Source organism: Otolemur garnettii, unplaced genomic scaffold, assembly GCF_000181295.1.
Source record: "Otolemur garnettii isolate 467f Iridium unplaced genomic scaffold, OtoGar3 scaffold00198, whole genome shotgun sequence".
In the NCBI taxonomy this organism is placed as follows: domain Eukaryota; kingdom Metazoa; phylum Chordata; class Mammalia; order Primates; family Galagidae; genus Otolemur; species Otolemur garnettii.
Genome location: NW_003852593.1, coordinates 1,579,699 through 1,595,448, shown reverse-complemented (window position 1 = coordinate 1,595,448; position 15,750 = coordinate 1,579,699). Strand labels below are relative to the sequence as shown.

The window sequence follows — 15,750 nt, the reverse complement described above, 5'->3', positions numbered from 1 at the left end:
AACCTGCACAGCTGACACCTCCCACGCAGTTCAGTAGAACCTGCACAGCTGACACCTCCCACGCAGTTCAGTAGAACCTGCACGGTGACACCTCCCACACTGTACAGTAGAACCTGCACGGTGACACCTCCCATGCAGTACAGTAGAACCTGCATGTTGGCACCTCCCACGCAGTATAGTACAACCTGCATGGTGACACCTCCCATGCAGTACAGTAGAACCTGCACAGTGACACCTCCCACACAGTACAGTAGAACCCGCACGGCTGACACCTCCCACACAGTACAGTAGAACCTGCACGCTGGCACCTCCCACACTGTACAGTAGAGCCTGCATGGTGACACTTCCCACACTGTACAGTAGAACGTGCACAGTGACACCTCCCACATTGTACAGAACCTACACAGCTGACCACCTCTGTACAATCGCCCTAACTTGACCTAATTTTTACAGACCAACATGCAGCACACACATAGTACAGCAATCCTAGTTCCTTGTGTTGACCACTTCTGTATGTTAAGCAGTTTGCTACAGTTCCTTGGATGGTCAACTTACAGATTTTACTATAGTTATAAATGCTTCTTTTTTTTTTTTTTTTTTTTTTTTGAGACAGAGCCTCAAGCTGTCCCCCTGGGTAGAGTGCCGTGACAGCACAGCTCACAGCAACCTCCAACTCCTGGGCTCAAGTGAGTCTCCTGCCTCTGCCTCCCAAGTTGCTGGGACCACAGGCACCCGCCACAACGCCTGGCTATTTTATTTTTCAGTTGCAGCCATCATTGTTGTTTGGCGGGCCTGGGCTGGATTCGAACCCGCCACCTTAGGTGCATGTGGCTGGCACCTTAGCCACTTGAGCCACAGGCGCCTAGCCATAAATGCTTCTATTAAAAAATAAAAAAGATCTTAAATCAATAACTTAACTTTACAACTTAAAGTATTAGGGAAAAAACCATACTAACCCCAAAGCTAGCAGAAAGAAGGGACTATGATAGATTAGAGTGGAGATTGAGGAAAACAGAGAATAGAGAAACAAACAAACAAAAAAAATCAATGAAAACCAAAAGATGATTCTTTGAAAAGATCAACAAAACTGACGAACTTCTAGTGAAACTGACAAGGAAAATAAGAGATTAGTACTAAATTGTACAGAAATAAAAGGTATTACCAGAAAATATTTTGAACAACTGCACACCAACACACTGGATAACATACAAAAAAATGAAAAAAAAAAAAACGATTCCCAAACCACAGAACCCAGCAAGACTAAAAAAATGAAGAAACAAAAAAATCAGAACAGACCTGTAACTAGTAAGGAGAATGAATTGGTAACAAAAAATTACCCTACAAAGAAAAAAAAAAAATTTTTTTTTTTTTTTTTGAGATAGAGTCTCACTTGATTGCCCTGGGTAGAGTTTTGTGGCATCACAGCTCACAGCAACCTCAAACTCTTGGGCTCAACTAATCCTCTGCCCCAGCTTCCTGAGTAGCTGGAACTACAGGTACCCGCCAAAACACCCAGCTAGTTTTTAGAGATGGGTATCACTCTTGCTCAAGCAGTCCACCTGCCTCAGCTTCCCAGAGTGTTAGGATTATAGGCATGGGCCACTACCACACTTCAAAGAAGTGTTAAATCTGATGGCTTCTCTGGTCGTTTCTTCCAAATATTTAAAGAAGAATTAATATTAATCCTTTTCAAGGTTTCCCCAAAACTGAAGAGGGTGGTAGCTCACGCCTGTAATCCTAGCACTTTGGGAGAGTGGACCACTGAGGTGAGGACTACTTGAGCTCAGGAGCTTGAGATCAGCTTGAGCAAGAGCAAGACCCCATTCTCTACTGAAAACAAAAAAATTGGCCAGCTGCTGTGGCAGGTGGCCGTACTCCCAGTTACTTGGGAGGCTGAGGCAAGAGGACTGCTTCTGCCTAAGAGACTGAGGTTGCTGTGGGCTACAAAAACACCATGGCACTCAACCCAGGGTAATGGAGTGAGACTGTCTGCAAAAAAAAAAAAAAAAAAAAAATGGAGATAAAGGAACACTTTCCAGCTCAATTTTATGTGGCCAAAAATACTCTGATACCACAGCCAAAGACACTGTAAGAAAACTACAGACCAGTATCACTTATAACATTTGATGCAAAAATCCTGACCAAAATACTAGCAAACTTAATTCAGCAGGATATTCAAAGGGTTACACACCATGACCAAGTGGGATTCATTCTTGAAATGCAAAGATGGTTCAAAATCAACTCAAAAGACATTAACAGGCCAAAGGAAAAAGCCACATGACGTCTACTGTGGATGCAGAGAAGGCACAAGATGAAATTTAAAACCCTCTTATGACAAAAACACTCAACAAACTAGGACTAGAGGGAAAGTACCTCAACATGATAAAAGCCATATGTGAAAACCCACAGCAAATGCTGTACTTGATAGTGAATGAAAAGCTTTTCCTTGAAAATCAGGAACAAGGCAAGGAGGGCTGCTTTCATCACTTCTGTTTAACTTAGCACTGAAAGTTCTACCCAGAGCAGAAGGCGAGGAAAAGAAATCAATGGCATCAACATTGGAAAGGAGGAAATAAAACTATTTCTGTTCCCAGATGGTATGTTTTTATGTGTAGAAAACCCTAAAGATTCCACACACAAAAGAACTGTTAGAATAAATTCAGCCAAGTAGCAAAATACAAAGACCACATTCAAAACTCAGTTGCAGGCTCAGCACCTGTAGCTCAGTGGTCAGGGCGTTGGCCACATACACTGGGTCTGAACGGGTTTGAACCCTGCCTGGGCCTGCTAAACAACAGTGACAACTATAATTAACAACCACACACACACACAAAAATAGCTGGGTGTTGTGGCTGGCGCCTGTAGTCCCAGCGACTTAGGAGGCTGAGGCAAGGTAATTGCTTCATCTCAAGAGTTTGGGCTCGGCGCCTATAGCTCGGCCGGCTGAGGCGCCAGCCACGTGCACCTAGGGTGGCGGGTTCGAATCCCCAGCCCGGACCCGCCAGACAACAATGACGGCTGCAGCCAGGAAATAGCCGGGCGTTGTGGCGGGCGCCTGTGGTCCCAGCTGCTTGGGAGGCGGAGGCAGGGGACTCGCTTGAGCCCAGGAGTTGGAGGTTGCTGTGAGCTGTGATGCCACGGCACTCTGCCCAGGGGGACAGCTTGAGGCTCTGTCTCAAAAAAAAAAAAAAAAAAAGAGTTTGAAGTTGCTGTGAGCTGTGACACTCCAGCACTCTACCAAGGGCAACATAGTGAGACTCTGTCTCAAAAAAATAAAAATAAAAATAAAATTGGGCTATTTTAAAAAAAAAAAAATCAGGTGCATTTCTATACACCAACAATAAATAATTCAAAAAGGAAATTATGAAAACAATGTTATTCACAACAGCGTCAAAAAGAATGAAATACTGAGGAATTAACTTAAAGAAATAAAAGATTTGTACAATGAAAACTACAAAACACTGCTGAAAGAAATTAAAGATATAAAATAAACAGAAACTCAAAGTTTTTTAAGTGTCCATATTACCTAAAATGATCTAGAGATTCAATTTAATCTCTATTAAAGTCCCTATGATGTCTCTTGCAGAAATAGAAAAACCCTAAATTCATACAGAACCTCAGAGGACCCTGAATAGCCAAAATAATCTTGAAAAAAGAACAACAGTGGGAAATCACACTTCCGGATTTCAGAACAAAGCTGCAGAAATCAAGATAGTGTGGTCCTGACACAAAGACAGACACATAGAATAAGGGAGCAGAACAGACAGCTTGGACATAAACCTTTGCATGACATATACGGCCAAGTGATTTTTTTTTTTTTTTTTTTTTTGAGACAGAGCTTTAAGCTATCCCCCTGGGTAGAGTGCTGTGGGTATCACAGCTCACAGCAACCTCCAACTCCTGGGCTCAAGTGAGGCTCCTGCCTCCGCCTCCCAAGTAGCTGGGACCACAGGCGCCCGCCACAATGCCTGGCTATTTTTTGGTTACAGCCATCATTGTTGTTTGACGGGCCCACGCTGGATTCGAACCTACCAGCTGAGGTGTATGTGGCTGGCGCCTTAGCCACTTGAGCCACAGGCGCTGAGCCAGCCAAGTGATTTTTTGACAAAGGTGCCAGGACCATACAGTAGGGAGAGGACAGTCTTCAACAAAGGTGCTGGGAAAACTGAACAGCCACATGCCAAAGAATGAAGTTGGACCCTCACCTAATACCATATATAAAAATTAACCCAGAATGGATCAAAGATCTAAATGTAAGATCTCGAACAAAAAGAAAATCTTCACAACACTGGATTTAGCAATAGATGTGACCACAAAGGTAAAGGCAACAAAAAAAACAGACAAACTGACTTCATGAAAATGAAAATGTTGTGCATCAAAAGATACCATCACAGGCAGTCCAAAAAATGGGAGAAAATATCTGTAAATCACGTATCTGATAAAGGACAAATATACAAAATACAGTATATAGAGAACTCCTAAAACATAGTAACAAAAAAGAAGTAACTTGATTCAAAAGTAGGCGTAGAATCTGAACAGACATCCTCCAATAAGATTACAAATGGCCAATAAGCACATGAAAAGCTGTGCAACACCGTTCAACATGAGGGAAATGCAAACCGAAATTACAGAGCGGCACCACCTCACTCTCATTAGATGGCCGCTATAAAAACAATACCTCCAATCCCAAAAACAAACACACAGAAAATAACAGAGGAGGGGCATGATAGCTCATGCCTGTAATCAGGAGGCTAAGGTGGTAGGACACTTGAAGCTAGCCTGGGCAGCATAGCAAGACCCTACAAAGTCTCTACAAAGAAAATAAGAAAAATTAGCCAGGCACGATGATGCTCGTCCCAGCTACTTGAGAGGCTGACGTGGGAGGATCACTTAAGGCCAGGAAAAGCTACTTAAGTTTTTTGCAATTTCAAGAAAATAAATTTTTCATAATAATCATTCTAAGTATTTCAGGTACTAAATATTTACCCACAAGGGCCAAAGTGCAAATTAAAAGAAGAATTACAACCAATAGTGACATGTCTTACAGGCAACAAGAGAAACTTCTCAAGGCTCCAGCAACATAGACACATGCAGCAGGAAGGCAGGGACGGGTCACCGCATAGAGCATCACGCTTCTCAACCACCTTGGAGAACGTCATCCAGGGCAGCTCAAGAGAAGCCTGTGCTATCCTGATATGGCTTATTACTCCCCTGGAAGGCACCTCTAGCAATCCCCACGGTGTGATTAAAGCATTATACATTACATGATTCAAGTTTGTTTAGAGAAACAAACATTTTCGTATCAGGTATAAATATTTTGCCAGGTGCATTTTATTTTTCAAAATAAAAATGAACTCTTAACTAAAGTATTTTGAAAGACTTGGTGAAAGACCTGGCAGAAGTGGCTGAAATGAGGCTTAATGACACACACCACTACACTTGGCTTGACCTCCATATTTGACTTTCTACCCATCAATCTTCAAACCTATCACAGGATTAAAGTCTAACAGGTGTCAAAAGAACAGATATTATAAATGATGCTCTTAAAATATGCTTTTCTTTGCCTTTTGCTCTTACAAAGAATACTTCTGGCTTCCCGAGAAGAGGCCAAAAGTCAGAAAAAGAATGTTTTTAACTACAGTGTCTCAGTAGATTTTGGAGAATTATCAATTTCACTCCTTTACTTGAATATTTGTAGGAACTATTCTTGAATAGCTTTCACCAGCACAAATACGTAACAGAACATTCTACAATCCTTTCTTTCAACTAGGGAACAGAGCTTATTCATCTAATTAGAGGGAGTTGAAAACTTCCTAAATTTACACATTTGCCAAGGAATACAGGCTATAAACCAGGCAGATGGTGAGAACAGTATGGCTTTGGCTATATACCGAAAAATGTTACTTAAAAGCACGTTATGGCTCGGCGCCTGTGGCTCAAGCAGCTAAGGCGCCAGCCGCATACACCTAAGGTGGCGGGTTCGAATCCCCAGCCCCAGCCCGCCAAACAACAATGATGGCTGCAACCCAAAAAAAAAAAAAAAAAGGCCAGGCGTTGTGGCGGGCGCCTGTAGTCCCAGCTACTTGGGAGGCTGAGGCAGGAGACTCGCTTGAGTCCAGGAGTTGGAGGTTGCTGTGAGCGTGATGCCATGGCACTCTACCCAGGGGGATAGCTTGAGGGAAAAAAAAAAAGCACGTTATAAATAAAGGCATCATTAAATGTCCAAACTGAGTAATATTCAATCTAACAAAAATTTAAGCATCTACTTAAAAGTCATGCTAGGTATAATAATCAGAATGTGACAAACTTACTAAACTCTATTCTTTATTTTTTTTTGTGAGACAGAGCCTCAAGCTGTCACCCTTGGTAGAGTGCCATGGCATCATAACTCATAGCAACCTCCAACTCCTGGGTTAAGCGATTCTCTTGCCTCAGCCTCCCAAGTAGCTGGGACTACAGGAGCCTGCCACAATGCCTGACTATTTTTTGGTTTTAGTTGTCGTTGTTTGGCAGGTCCAGGCTGGATTCGAACACGCCAGCTCTGGTGTATGTGGTTGGTGCCTTAGCTGCTTGAGCTACAGGTGCCGAGCCTACTAAACTCTTCTAAACCCATGGCTGTCAATCCCCGACCAGGGTCCTCCACAGCAAATACACAACAAACCTCACTAAGGACCCCCCTGCATAGGGCCTCTGGGAGTAGGAAGACCACAAGTGTGGGCCAGAAAGCCCCTTTGGTACAAGTCCTCCCTTCCTCTTCCAGTTAAGAGTCACTATTTTAAATAAGTAAATTATTAGAGTTTGGGGAATCTATTTTTGGTTGATTACAGCTAATCTTGAACAAGAATAACTTGCATAAAAAAAATTAAAGATCAGAATTACAGGTGAGTCAACATAAGTAACTTCACAAATAGCTTGAGAGGCACAGCTAAAGGCCAAAGAATGAAATGAAGCTAAAATTTCACTGGATGTCTAAGATACTAAATACATACACCTATGGGATTCTCTGAGAAGAAATCAATTTTAAAAAAAGCAATGCTTTTCCTGCTTCTCAGCCCATTTCCTAAACAGTCTCTTAGCACACCTGGCTTCTGGAAGCCTCTCCCATCTGCCTGCTGGCCGCCTCTCCAGACCTGTAGGGACCCTGCAATGGGTCTGCAGTGGGCACTCAGAGTTCCTTCTTTAGGCTTGTGTACTTCTACAAGGTGTTAATTTTCATGCTGAAGAAGCACAATCATTGTAGACCCTTTACAGCCCGGTCAATGTTAGAGGACTTGTGCTATATTCAAATTATTTTACTCATCACTAGAAGAAAATGAGCCAGGTCTCAGAGACCATGGGTAATTTTGAATTTCTGTGGAAGTATCCTTGAGTTTAGCCTATCAGCAGCATTATCTGAAAAACCTTTTTTCTTTAGTTAATTCTGAATGAATTAAACCATGATTTTCGTGACTGTATTGAATGATTGTTTTTACAACTGTAAAGGTTCAAAACTGTAACTGTAAGAGACTATGGGGAAAGGGAACATTTGCAGACCTTCCTATCAAGAGCAGATGCTGTCCTATGCAAGTCACCAATTTACTGATTTCTCTTTGTATGATATGCACTCTTGTGCAATCTTAGTGATGAGTGAGCTTTCAGGTTCCTTCTCCTCAACTTACCTTACTGTGTGTAAAGGGGGGTGCTGCGTACAAGGTAGGGTGGATGAGGGGACGCGGCAGGTGTGGGACAGTGTGCAGCGGCACATGCCCGTGGATGTGGGGGTAAAGATGCAGGGCGGGGTGTGCAGGCTTCTCTGGGGTCACAAACTGGTGGCCAGGAGGAAGGGCTCCAGCTGTCACTGCAGATGGTGTCAGTCCAGAAGCTTCTTGTTTACAAACATGACACTCACAAGTGTTCGGAGCTTGTTCAGCCTAAGAGGAAAGAGAAAAAAACACTAAATCATTCAGTAAACAGAGAGTAGAATGAAGTAAATTAAAGTCAGTCACATTTTGCTGAGCAATTACAAAGTGAATGCCAAGGTAACAGGGACTTGTCTAGATATCCTTTGGTGACCAGTGCCCTCCCTTCAGAGAAAGGAGAGAGCCCAAGAGCCCAGGACTGCAGACACTGCAAAGAAGTGGTGCATCTGATGTGCCCACATGTTATTCACTCATGTAGAAGCCACCAGATCTGTGTCCTGTGCCTGATGTGGCAAATTTCACTTCCCAAATCTGACTAGGACAAGGGACCTGGTGACGCTCGATGAGTAGATAGGGAGCTCAAAGTGGGGAGAACAAAGCCATCAGTTGGCTATCCTCCACAGGGCTCATGGTGCTAAACAGACACAGGGATTCTCTGACATGAAGCAGAGATGGTACTTTAGGCTAGGCAGAATGAACTCTCAGAGGCAACCATTCTGAGGCTCTGGAAATCAGCCAAAGGAAAGCCCTGAGAAGCACTTATTCACATAAGTCAGCTAGAACTTCAGGGAGGAAAGCAGGACTCCAGCCCTCTTGACTGAGAGCCTTCCCATTGCCTACACCCTGCATTCCACCCCAGCCTCAGTATGGAGTAGGCACAGGAGTTCCAAGAGAGAGATGCCAGTGAGAACCAGCCCTGCTGCCAAAAAGAGCAGCCTGATGCCCGGCAGAGGGTGAAGAAAGAACTAACGCCCCCACACTCACATACTCTGTCAGCTTGAGACTGGGTCCTGGACGGAAATTCAACAGGGAGAGCCTGGAGCTGAGAGCCCTACAGGCTCCCTAAGCTGCTCTCACTGGTGAGGAGACCACAGCACACACACAGGAGAGTTCTCAGAGGCCAGAGGAAGAGGCCACCACAGCCAGCCTGAGAACTGGCTGAGTGAGCCCTGAACACAGGAGGAAAGGGCAGGGCCCCTATGGGGTTTAGGGACACAGGCAATCTCTGCTCAGACCATCAGTGACCAGTCAGTTAGGCAGCCAAAGGGGAGACCTCTAAAAGTTAAGCCAAAATCCCCCAAATAATAAGTGAACTGGGACATCTGCAGCCACACAATGTAAGGGGATAAAATTAATCCCAGGAAGGTAACTAAAAACAAACAAACAAAACCCCCCCAAACAAACATGATAGCCCTCAAGGGGGAAAATCAGAATGCAAGTTGCAATGTAACTTAAAAATGTTCGGCTTTCAACAAAAAACTGTGAGACATACATGCAAAGAAAAGCGTGACCCATATGCAAAAAAATAATAAATAGTCAAAACTGGTTCTATATGGTCCAGATACTAAATTAGAACAAAAAATGTCAAAGCTGCTACTGTAGCATATTTAGAGAATTAAAGAGAAAATAAAAACAAAGATCAAATTCAACAACAAAGAAAGAGAAACTACAAAAGGGAATGAAATAAAATTCTAGATGCAAAAAGTACAATATCTAAAATGCAAATTTCACTAAAAGGGCTTAAAGGCAGATTTGAGATGGAAGAAAAAGAATTCAAGAACTTTAAGACAAAACAATAGAAATCACTGTATTGGCTCGGCGCCTGTGGCTCAAGCGGTTAAGGCGCCAGCCACATACACCTAAGGTGGCGGGTTCAAATCCCCAGCCCGGGCCCACCAAACAACAATGATGGCTGCAACCAAAAAATGGCCAGGCGTTGTGGTGGGCGCCTGTGGTCCCAGCCACTTGGGAGGCTGAGGCAGGAGACTCGCTTGAGCCCAGGAGTTGGAGGTTGCTGTGAGCATGATGCCATGGCACTCTACCCAGGGGGATAGCTTGAGGGTCCTGTCTCAAAAAAAAAAAAAAAAAAGAAATCACTGTATTTTGCTGTATACTATGTACAATGTGCAAGTGCCCAAATTTCTGAGGAAAAAATAAAGATGTGAATTATATACAGGTAATACTAATTCTGTGTCTACAGGAATCATTTTAATTTATGCTTATGCATTAGAAGTGTTAAGTTGAGAAAGCAATGATAGCCACATGTAAAATAATACCCTGGAATATGTACGTAACTGGTTGTGTTGAACTTAGGATTTGCAACAAAAGCATTTCTGGCCAATGAAGACAACATATTTTCATACACTTTAGGCAGGAGCTATCATTCTAGCTGATATTTTTACAAAAATTATTGGAAAATATAGAAACAGTTTTTATACATTGCACGCTTTAGCCCACACGGTTATTAAATGTGATAAAAAGCATGCCAAGAGAGCTGCCAAGAGACAGTGTGCACCCTCACAGAGGGTGTCATCAGACTGGGGGGCAGGACGAAGGAAGCTCATCTTGTTGCCAGGACAGAAGGCAATGCAGGGAAATCTCCAAAGTGTCTGGAGGTGGCACAGGAGATGAAGACTTGGATTCCGGAGCAGCAACAAACTGGTATCTTTCTTTCTACCAAGATGATACAAGAAGAGGGTAAAAGGATCGTCTGAGAAAAACACTGATGATTTCTCGGGGACACCTACATGCTGCTTTAATTTTATGGAGAAAGTTTAGGTATGAGGACACAAACAAAACTTGCCCCCAAACTTCCAGCAGCCTATGAGAATCAAGTTTTGGAATTTAATTCTTATGTTATCAATCTTTGAAAGACTTACAACTTTTGAGGTGTCTTAAATCGCCCATATGGATGAGGTTGTACTCATGTGGAATGCGCTACCCAGCAGAACTGTGGGCGTCAGAGGAGCAAAAATCGTGGCTATTACAACTAGTGGACAGGAGAAAATACATTTCCCTGTAGTTCTAGCCTGTTATGAGGATGGGACAAAAACTACCAACTATGATTATCTTTATTATATTTGACACTGTATCTCGAAAAGGAAAAAAAAAACGTTTCTGAAAGAAAAGAGTTTAGGTGGAGATGAATGAAGAAGGCATCAAAATCTGGTTTAACAAAGCCTGGTCATGAATGCCTGGAGGATTACTTAAAAAACCAGCTTTGCTTGTTTTTGATCATTTCAAAGCCCATGTTACACAAACAGCAAAAGCAATCACAGGGGACTTGAAACCCAACTTGCTGTAATACTGGTGGGCCAACCAGCCCACTTGCAGCCTCTTGATGTATCAGTAAACCAGCCCTTTGAGGCCCTAATGAAGAAACAGTGGACATCCTGGATGTAGTCAGATAGTAATGATTTAACACCTACAGGCAGAATCAAGAAAGCATCCATCCACTGCCCAGGTGTGCAATCTGATCCTAAGATTGTGCAACAGTGACAAGAAGAAACTGGTTGCGGAGGCCAGGAGCAGTGGCTCACACCTGTAATCCTAGCACTCTGGTGAGGCTGACACACGTGGATCACCTAAGCTCACAGGTTTGAAACCAGCCTGAGCAGAAGTGAGATCCTGTTCCTAAAAATAGCTGGGCACTATGGTGGGCGCCTGTAGTCCCAGCTACTCTGGAAGCTGAGAGAAGAGAATCATTTGAGCCCAAGAGTTTCAGGTTGCTATGAGCTGTGACGTCACAGTACTCTACTGTCTGTCTCAAAAGAAAAAAACCAAACCTTGGGCCAAAAATGTGGGTGTGCATTATACATGATTAGTGTACATAATACAAAGAATGGTTATCTAGCTGAAGAACACAGAAGAAAAGAGGTTAATGGAAAAATACATAGGCTGTGCATGGTATCAATCCTACCACTCTGGAAGGTGGGAGGCCAAGGCAGGAGGACTGCTTAAGACCAGGAGTTTCAGACCATCCAGCCTAAGCAAGAGCAACACCCTCCTCTCTACAAAAAAAAAAAAAAAAAAAAATTAGCCAGGTATGTCAGTGCATGCCTGTACTCTTAGCTACTTAGGAGGCTGGAGCAGAGGATTCCTTGAGCCCAGGAGTTTGAGGCTGCAGTGAGCTGTGATGACACCACTGCTCTCCAGCCTGGGTGAGAAAGCAAGACTCTTGTCTCAATCTGAGAAGAAAAAATAAATAAAGAAAGAAAGAAAGAAAAAAGTATAAATAAGAAAGAAACCCCAATCCTACGAAAATTAGTAAATGAATTTAGCAAAGCTGCTTCAATACAAGATTATACAACAATCCACTTTGTTTCTCTATATTGCCAAATTCAATTGGAAATCAAAATCAGAAAATACCATTTATAGGTAGTCCTCACATTTCAAAGGTCCTCTGATGCAGGACTCACACTTTTGAAGAAGGGCTACTATAAGTAAATGTACCTGCTCCAACTTGTACACAAATTCAACTCAAGAACAAACCTACAGAGCCTGCTCATTCACAACCTGGGAACTGCCAGTATTACAGGATCAAAGATCACCTAATACTTTAGAATATAATATGTTTAAGACTCATAGACTGGAGATTTTTAAAATCTATGGAGAGAAATGAAAGATAGTTTTTTTTTTTGAGACAGAGCCTCAAGCTGTCCCCCTGGGTAGAGTGCCATGGCATTACAGCTCACAGCAAACTCCAACTCCTGGGCTCAAGCGAGTCTCCTGCCTCCGCCTCCCGAGTAGCTGGGACAACAGGCGCCCGCCACAACGCCCGGCTATTTTTTGGTTGCAGCCGTCGTTGTTTGGCAGGTCCGGGCTGGGGATTCGAACCCGCCACCTTAGGTGTACATGGCTGGCGCCTTAGCCGGTTGAGCTATAGGCGCCGAGCCGAAAGATAGTTTAAATAATTGGAAAGTGTAATAAACATTACATAATATTTAGAATGAAAGATTCAATTCTGTCAGGACTATATTCTTTCCAAATTGATCTGTATTATCCCATAAATCAAAGATAATGTCTAGAGGATTTCACTGGTGAACTCTAAAATATATTCAGGAACTCAATGAAATCCTTTCTGGAATCCAAACAGGCTTTTTGGTAGAAGCTGACAAGTTGACCTAAAATTGGTATGGGAATGCAAAAGATTTTCAACGGCCTAAATAATTTTGGAAAACGTCCACCAAGCTGGAGGGCAGACCCCAATTTCCAAACTGACCACAAAGCAACAGTCAAGTTTCCATGGGGGTAAGGACAGAGATCAAATGAACAGAATGGACAGGCCAGACACAAACCCTTGCATTTAGACTCTACTGACTTTCAATAAAATGGCCAAGCCAGGTCAACAGGGAAAGGATGGTTTTCTTTTGGTAAACAGTAAGTACTGAGACAAAGAGATGACCACACGTGCAGAAAGGTGAATTTAGACCTTGACCTCACACCATAAGCACACAGTAAGGCAAATGAACCACAAAACTTGAGTAAGAAATGAAATTATAAAGCTTCTTAAGGAAAACAGTTTGTGTCAGGCTGAGTTTTCTTGGATGGGACATAAAAAGCATGATTCATAAAAGAAAAAAATTGGAAAACAGAAACGCATCAAAACTAAAAATCTTTGCTTTTTAAAAGACACCAATAAAAAAACAGATATGCTGCAGACTATGAGAACATATAACAAATCATATATTTTTAGTAAAGGACTTATATCCAATATATAAAGAACTCTTATGACTCAATAAGAAGATAGAAAAGGAAACAAACAGCCCTGAAGTATGTGAAAGGATGCTCAACTCTACACATTAAAAAGTGAAATGAGAACTGAAAACACAGGGGTTACCACTTCTTACCTACTAACCTGTGACACACTCTCTTCTGGGTCTAAGGCGGGCCTTCGTGGCATTATCCAGCCCCACTCCCAGGAGCTCTGACCCAGGAAACCCACTGCTGGTGACCAAGCCTGGGGATCTATCAGCTCTGTTCAGAATGCCAGATGTTACATACTGAACAGTTTATAATGGCCCCCAGACCAGGGTGGGGGGATTAACATAAGTACTCATCAACATGGGACTGAAAAGAAAAAACAAAACCTCAGTATGTCTACATAACGGACATGATAAAACAAGGCAGGCTGGCAGTACACTCTGTGTAGACAGATACACTGGTAAGTGAAAAAGCAAGGCACAGAATCATGTGTGTATTAATGTCAGCATTTTTCAGAAAATGGAAAAAATAAATATTTATATTGCATTTAAATAACTAAGACTAATCATTGGGACAAGGGACTGGGGGTGCAAGGATGCTGAAGAAGGGGGTGGGGCAAGGCCTTTCTGTGTACATCTTTCAATGTCACCCTTACTGTTGTGTCACCTATTAAAATAAATTAATTAGCCAAGTACCCTGACCTTCACTTGTTCTCTCTTTGATTTCAAAACTGCTTACTAAGCATGTGTTATAAAACTCTGAATCTTTTAAAAAATAATAATAATGATAATAATAAGGCAACCTCAAAGATAATATAATAAAAAATAATAATAATAAGGCAACCTCAACTTCGGTTAACAGAAAAATAGGTATCAAACCAATTAAAAACTCCGCTTACAAAAACAATCTTCTGAAATTTTAACATTACACTATTTTATTTTTTTTAACTCTCTCTTTGCTTCTATACAGCCAAGAAAACTCCATGTCACCTAAATATGTGGAGCTACTATGAGGTGTCACAAAATTAAGACTGATGGATGAATTTAATCAAGAGAAATAAGACTGGCTGGGCGTGGTGGCTCATGCCTGTAAATCCTAGTACCCTGGGAGGCCGAGGTAGGTGGACTGCCTGAGCTCACAGGTTTGAGACCACCCTTAGCAAGAGTGAGACACTCTAAAATAGCTGGGCGCTGTGGTGGGTGCCTGCAGTCCCAGCTACTTGGGAGACTGAGGCAAGAAAATCACTTGAGCCCAAGAGTTGGAGGTTGCTGTGAGCTATGATGCCAGAGTACTCGACAGAGGGTGACATAGCAAGACTCTGTCTCACAAAAAAAAAAAAAAAAAAGAGGAATAAGATTTAAATGGAGTTGTCTGTAAGAATGCCTTGGTTCTCCCAAGTTCTAACCTTCAGAAATCACTGGGAACAGAATAACCTTGCACTCAGTAAAGCTCATGTTTAGAAAGGAACCCTGGGTAAAGTAGAAACTGACAGCATAAAATCCCACCTGTTGTGTTGGGTGAGATGGGGGTGGACTGTCCACCTTACTCCCCTCTTCCTTGGGGCTCCTGCTTCCTGGGGGCCCATCTTCACGCAGGGCTCCTGGGGGCTCCCCGCTACTTTCCCCATCTGCATCTTCATCGTCAGCTTCTGAAGAGCTACTGCTGGTGCTGCTCACCTGTGGGGACTTCAAAGATAGCCTGGTGTAACTTCCACTTTTCAAAACAAGAACACAAAGAATCAATGTCAGACCATCTGGTGCTGCCTACTGTCACTCCTGCATACCTCCTCTTTCAGGGCTGCAGCTCCTCCACCGCTGTGCGCCTCGCCGTGGATCCCGTTCATGCTGGCCGCCACCTCAGCATCATCATAGCTGCTCAGCGGGTAAATGTCAGCAAATTTAGCTGACAGTGGTGCCACATCATCATCGTCACTGCAGCTGAGATAAGCAGAGAGGGTCACCACAAGGTGGAGATGAGCAGGGGCAGCAAAGGAACCAACCCTAACATTCCCTTTACACGTCATTGCCTTTGCTTTTAACAATATTATGGTAAGCATCATACACACTGCTGAACAGCTCTTTGCAGGGACAAACATTTGTGCTGTTTGGTAGAGTGACAAAACCTTCTACAAGGAGAAATATCAAGGAAACCATAAAAATTTAATGAGACCAATTGATACTACAAGTCCACTTGACCCAAAGCTTTGTGTTAGCCCCTCTCTCTGTTCCTCTCAAGCACACAAAATTTTTGATTAAAATTAAAAGCGGTAAGATGCCCACCTGAGATCATCAGTGTTTGCTTTTCTAACCATCAAAATTTCAGAAATAGCCAGTTGAACAAAACTTTAAGACACTTCTTCTTTTTTTTT

At 42.8% G+C, this 15,750-nt stretch overlaps 1 protein-coding gene across 2 annotated transcripts in view; it reads right to left on the bottom strand.

Moving 5' to 3' along the window:
* FAM193A (family with sequence similarity 193 member A) overlaps window positions 1–15,750 on the bottom strand; it is a 123,790-nt gene that overhangs the window by 47,505 nt on the left and 60,535 nt on the right. For both annotated transcript variants that reach the window (XM_023507682.1, XM_012812267.2), the window contains exons 11-13: window positions 15,166–15,319; window positions 14,888–15,067; window positions 7,659–7,910 (exon numbers count right to left, since the gene is read on the bottom strand). In XM_023507682.1, the coding sequence (XP_023363450.1) occupies window positions 7,659–7,910; window positions 14,888–15,067; window positions 15,166–15,319 (586 nt within the window). The remainder of the gene's footprint in view (window positions 1–7,658; window positions 7,911–14,887; window positions 15,068–15,165; window positions 15,320–15,750) is intronic.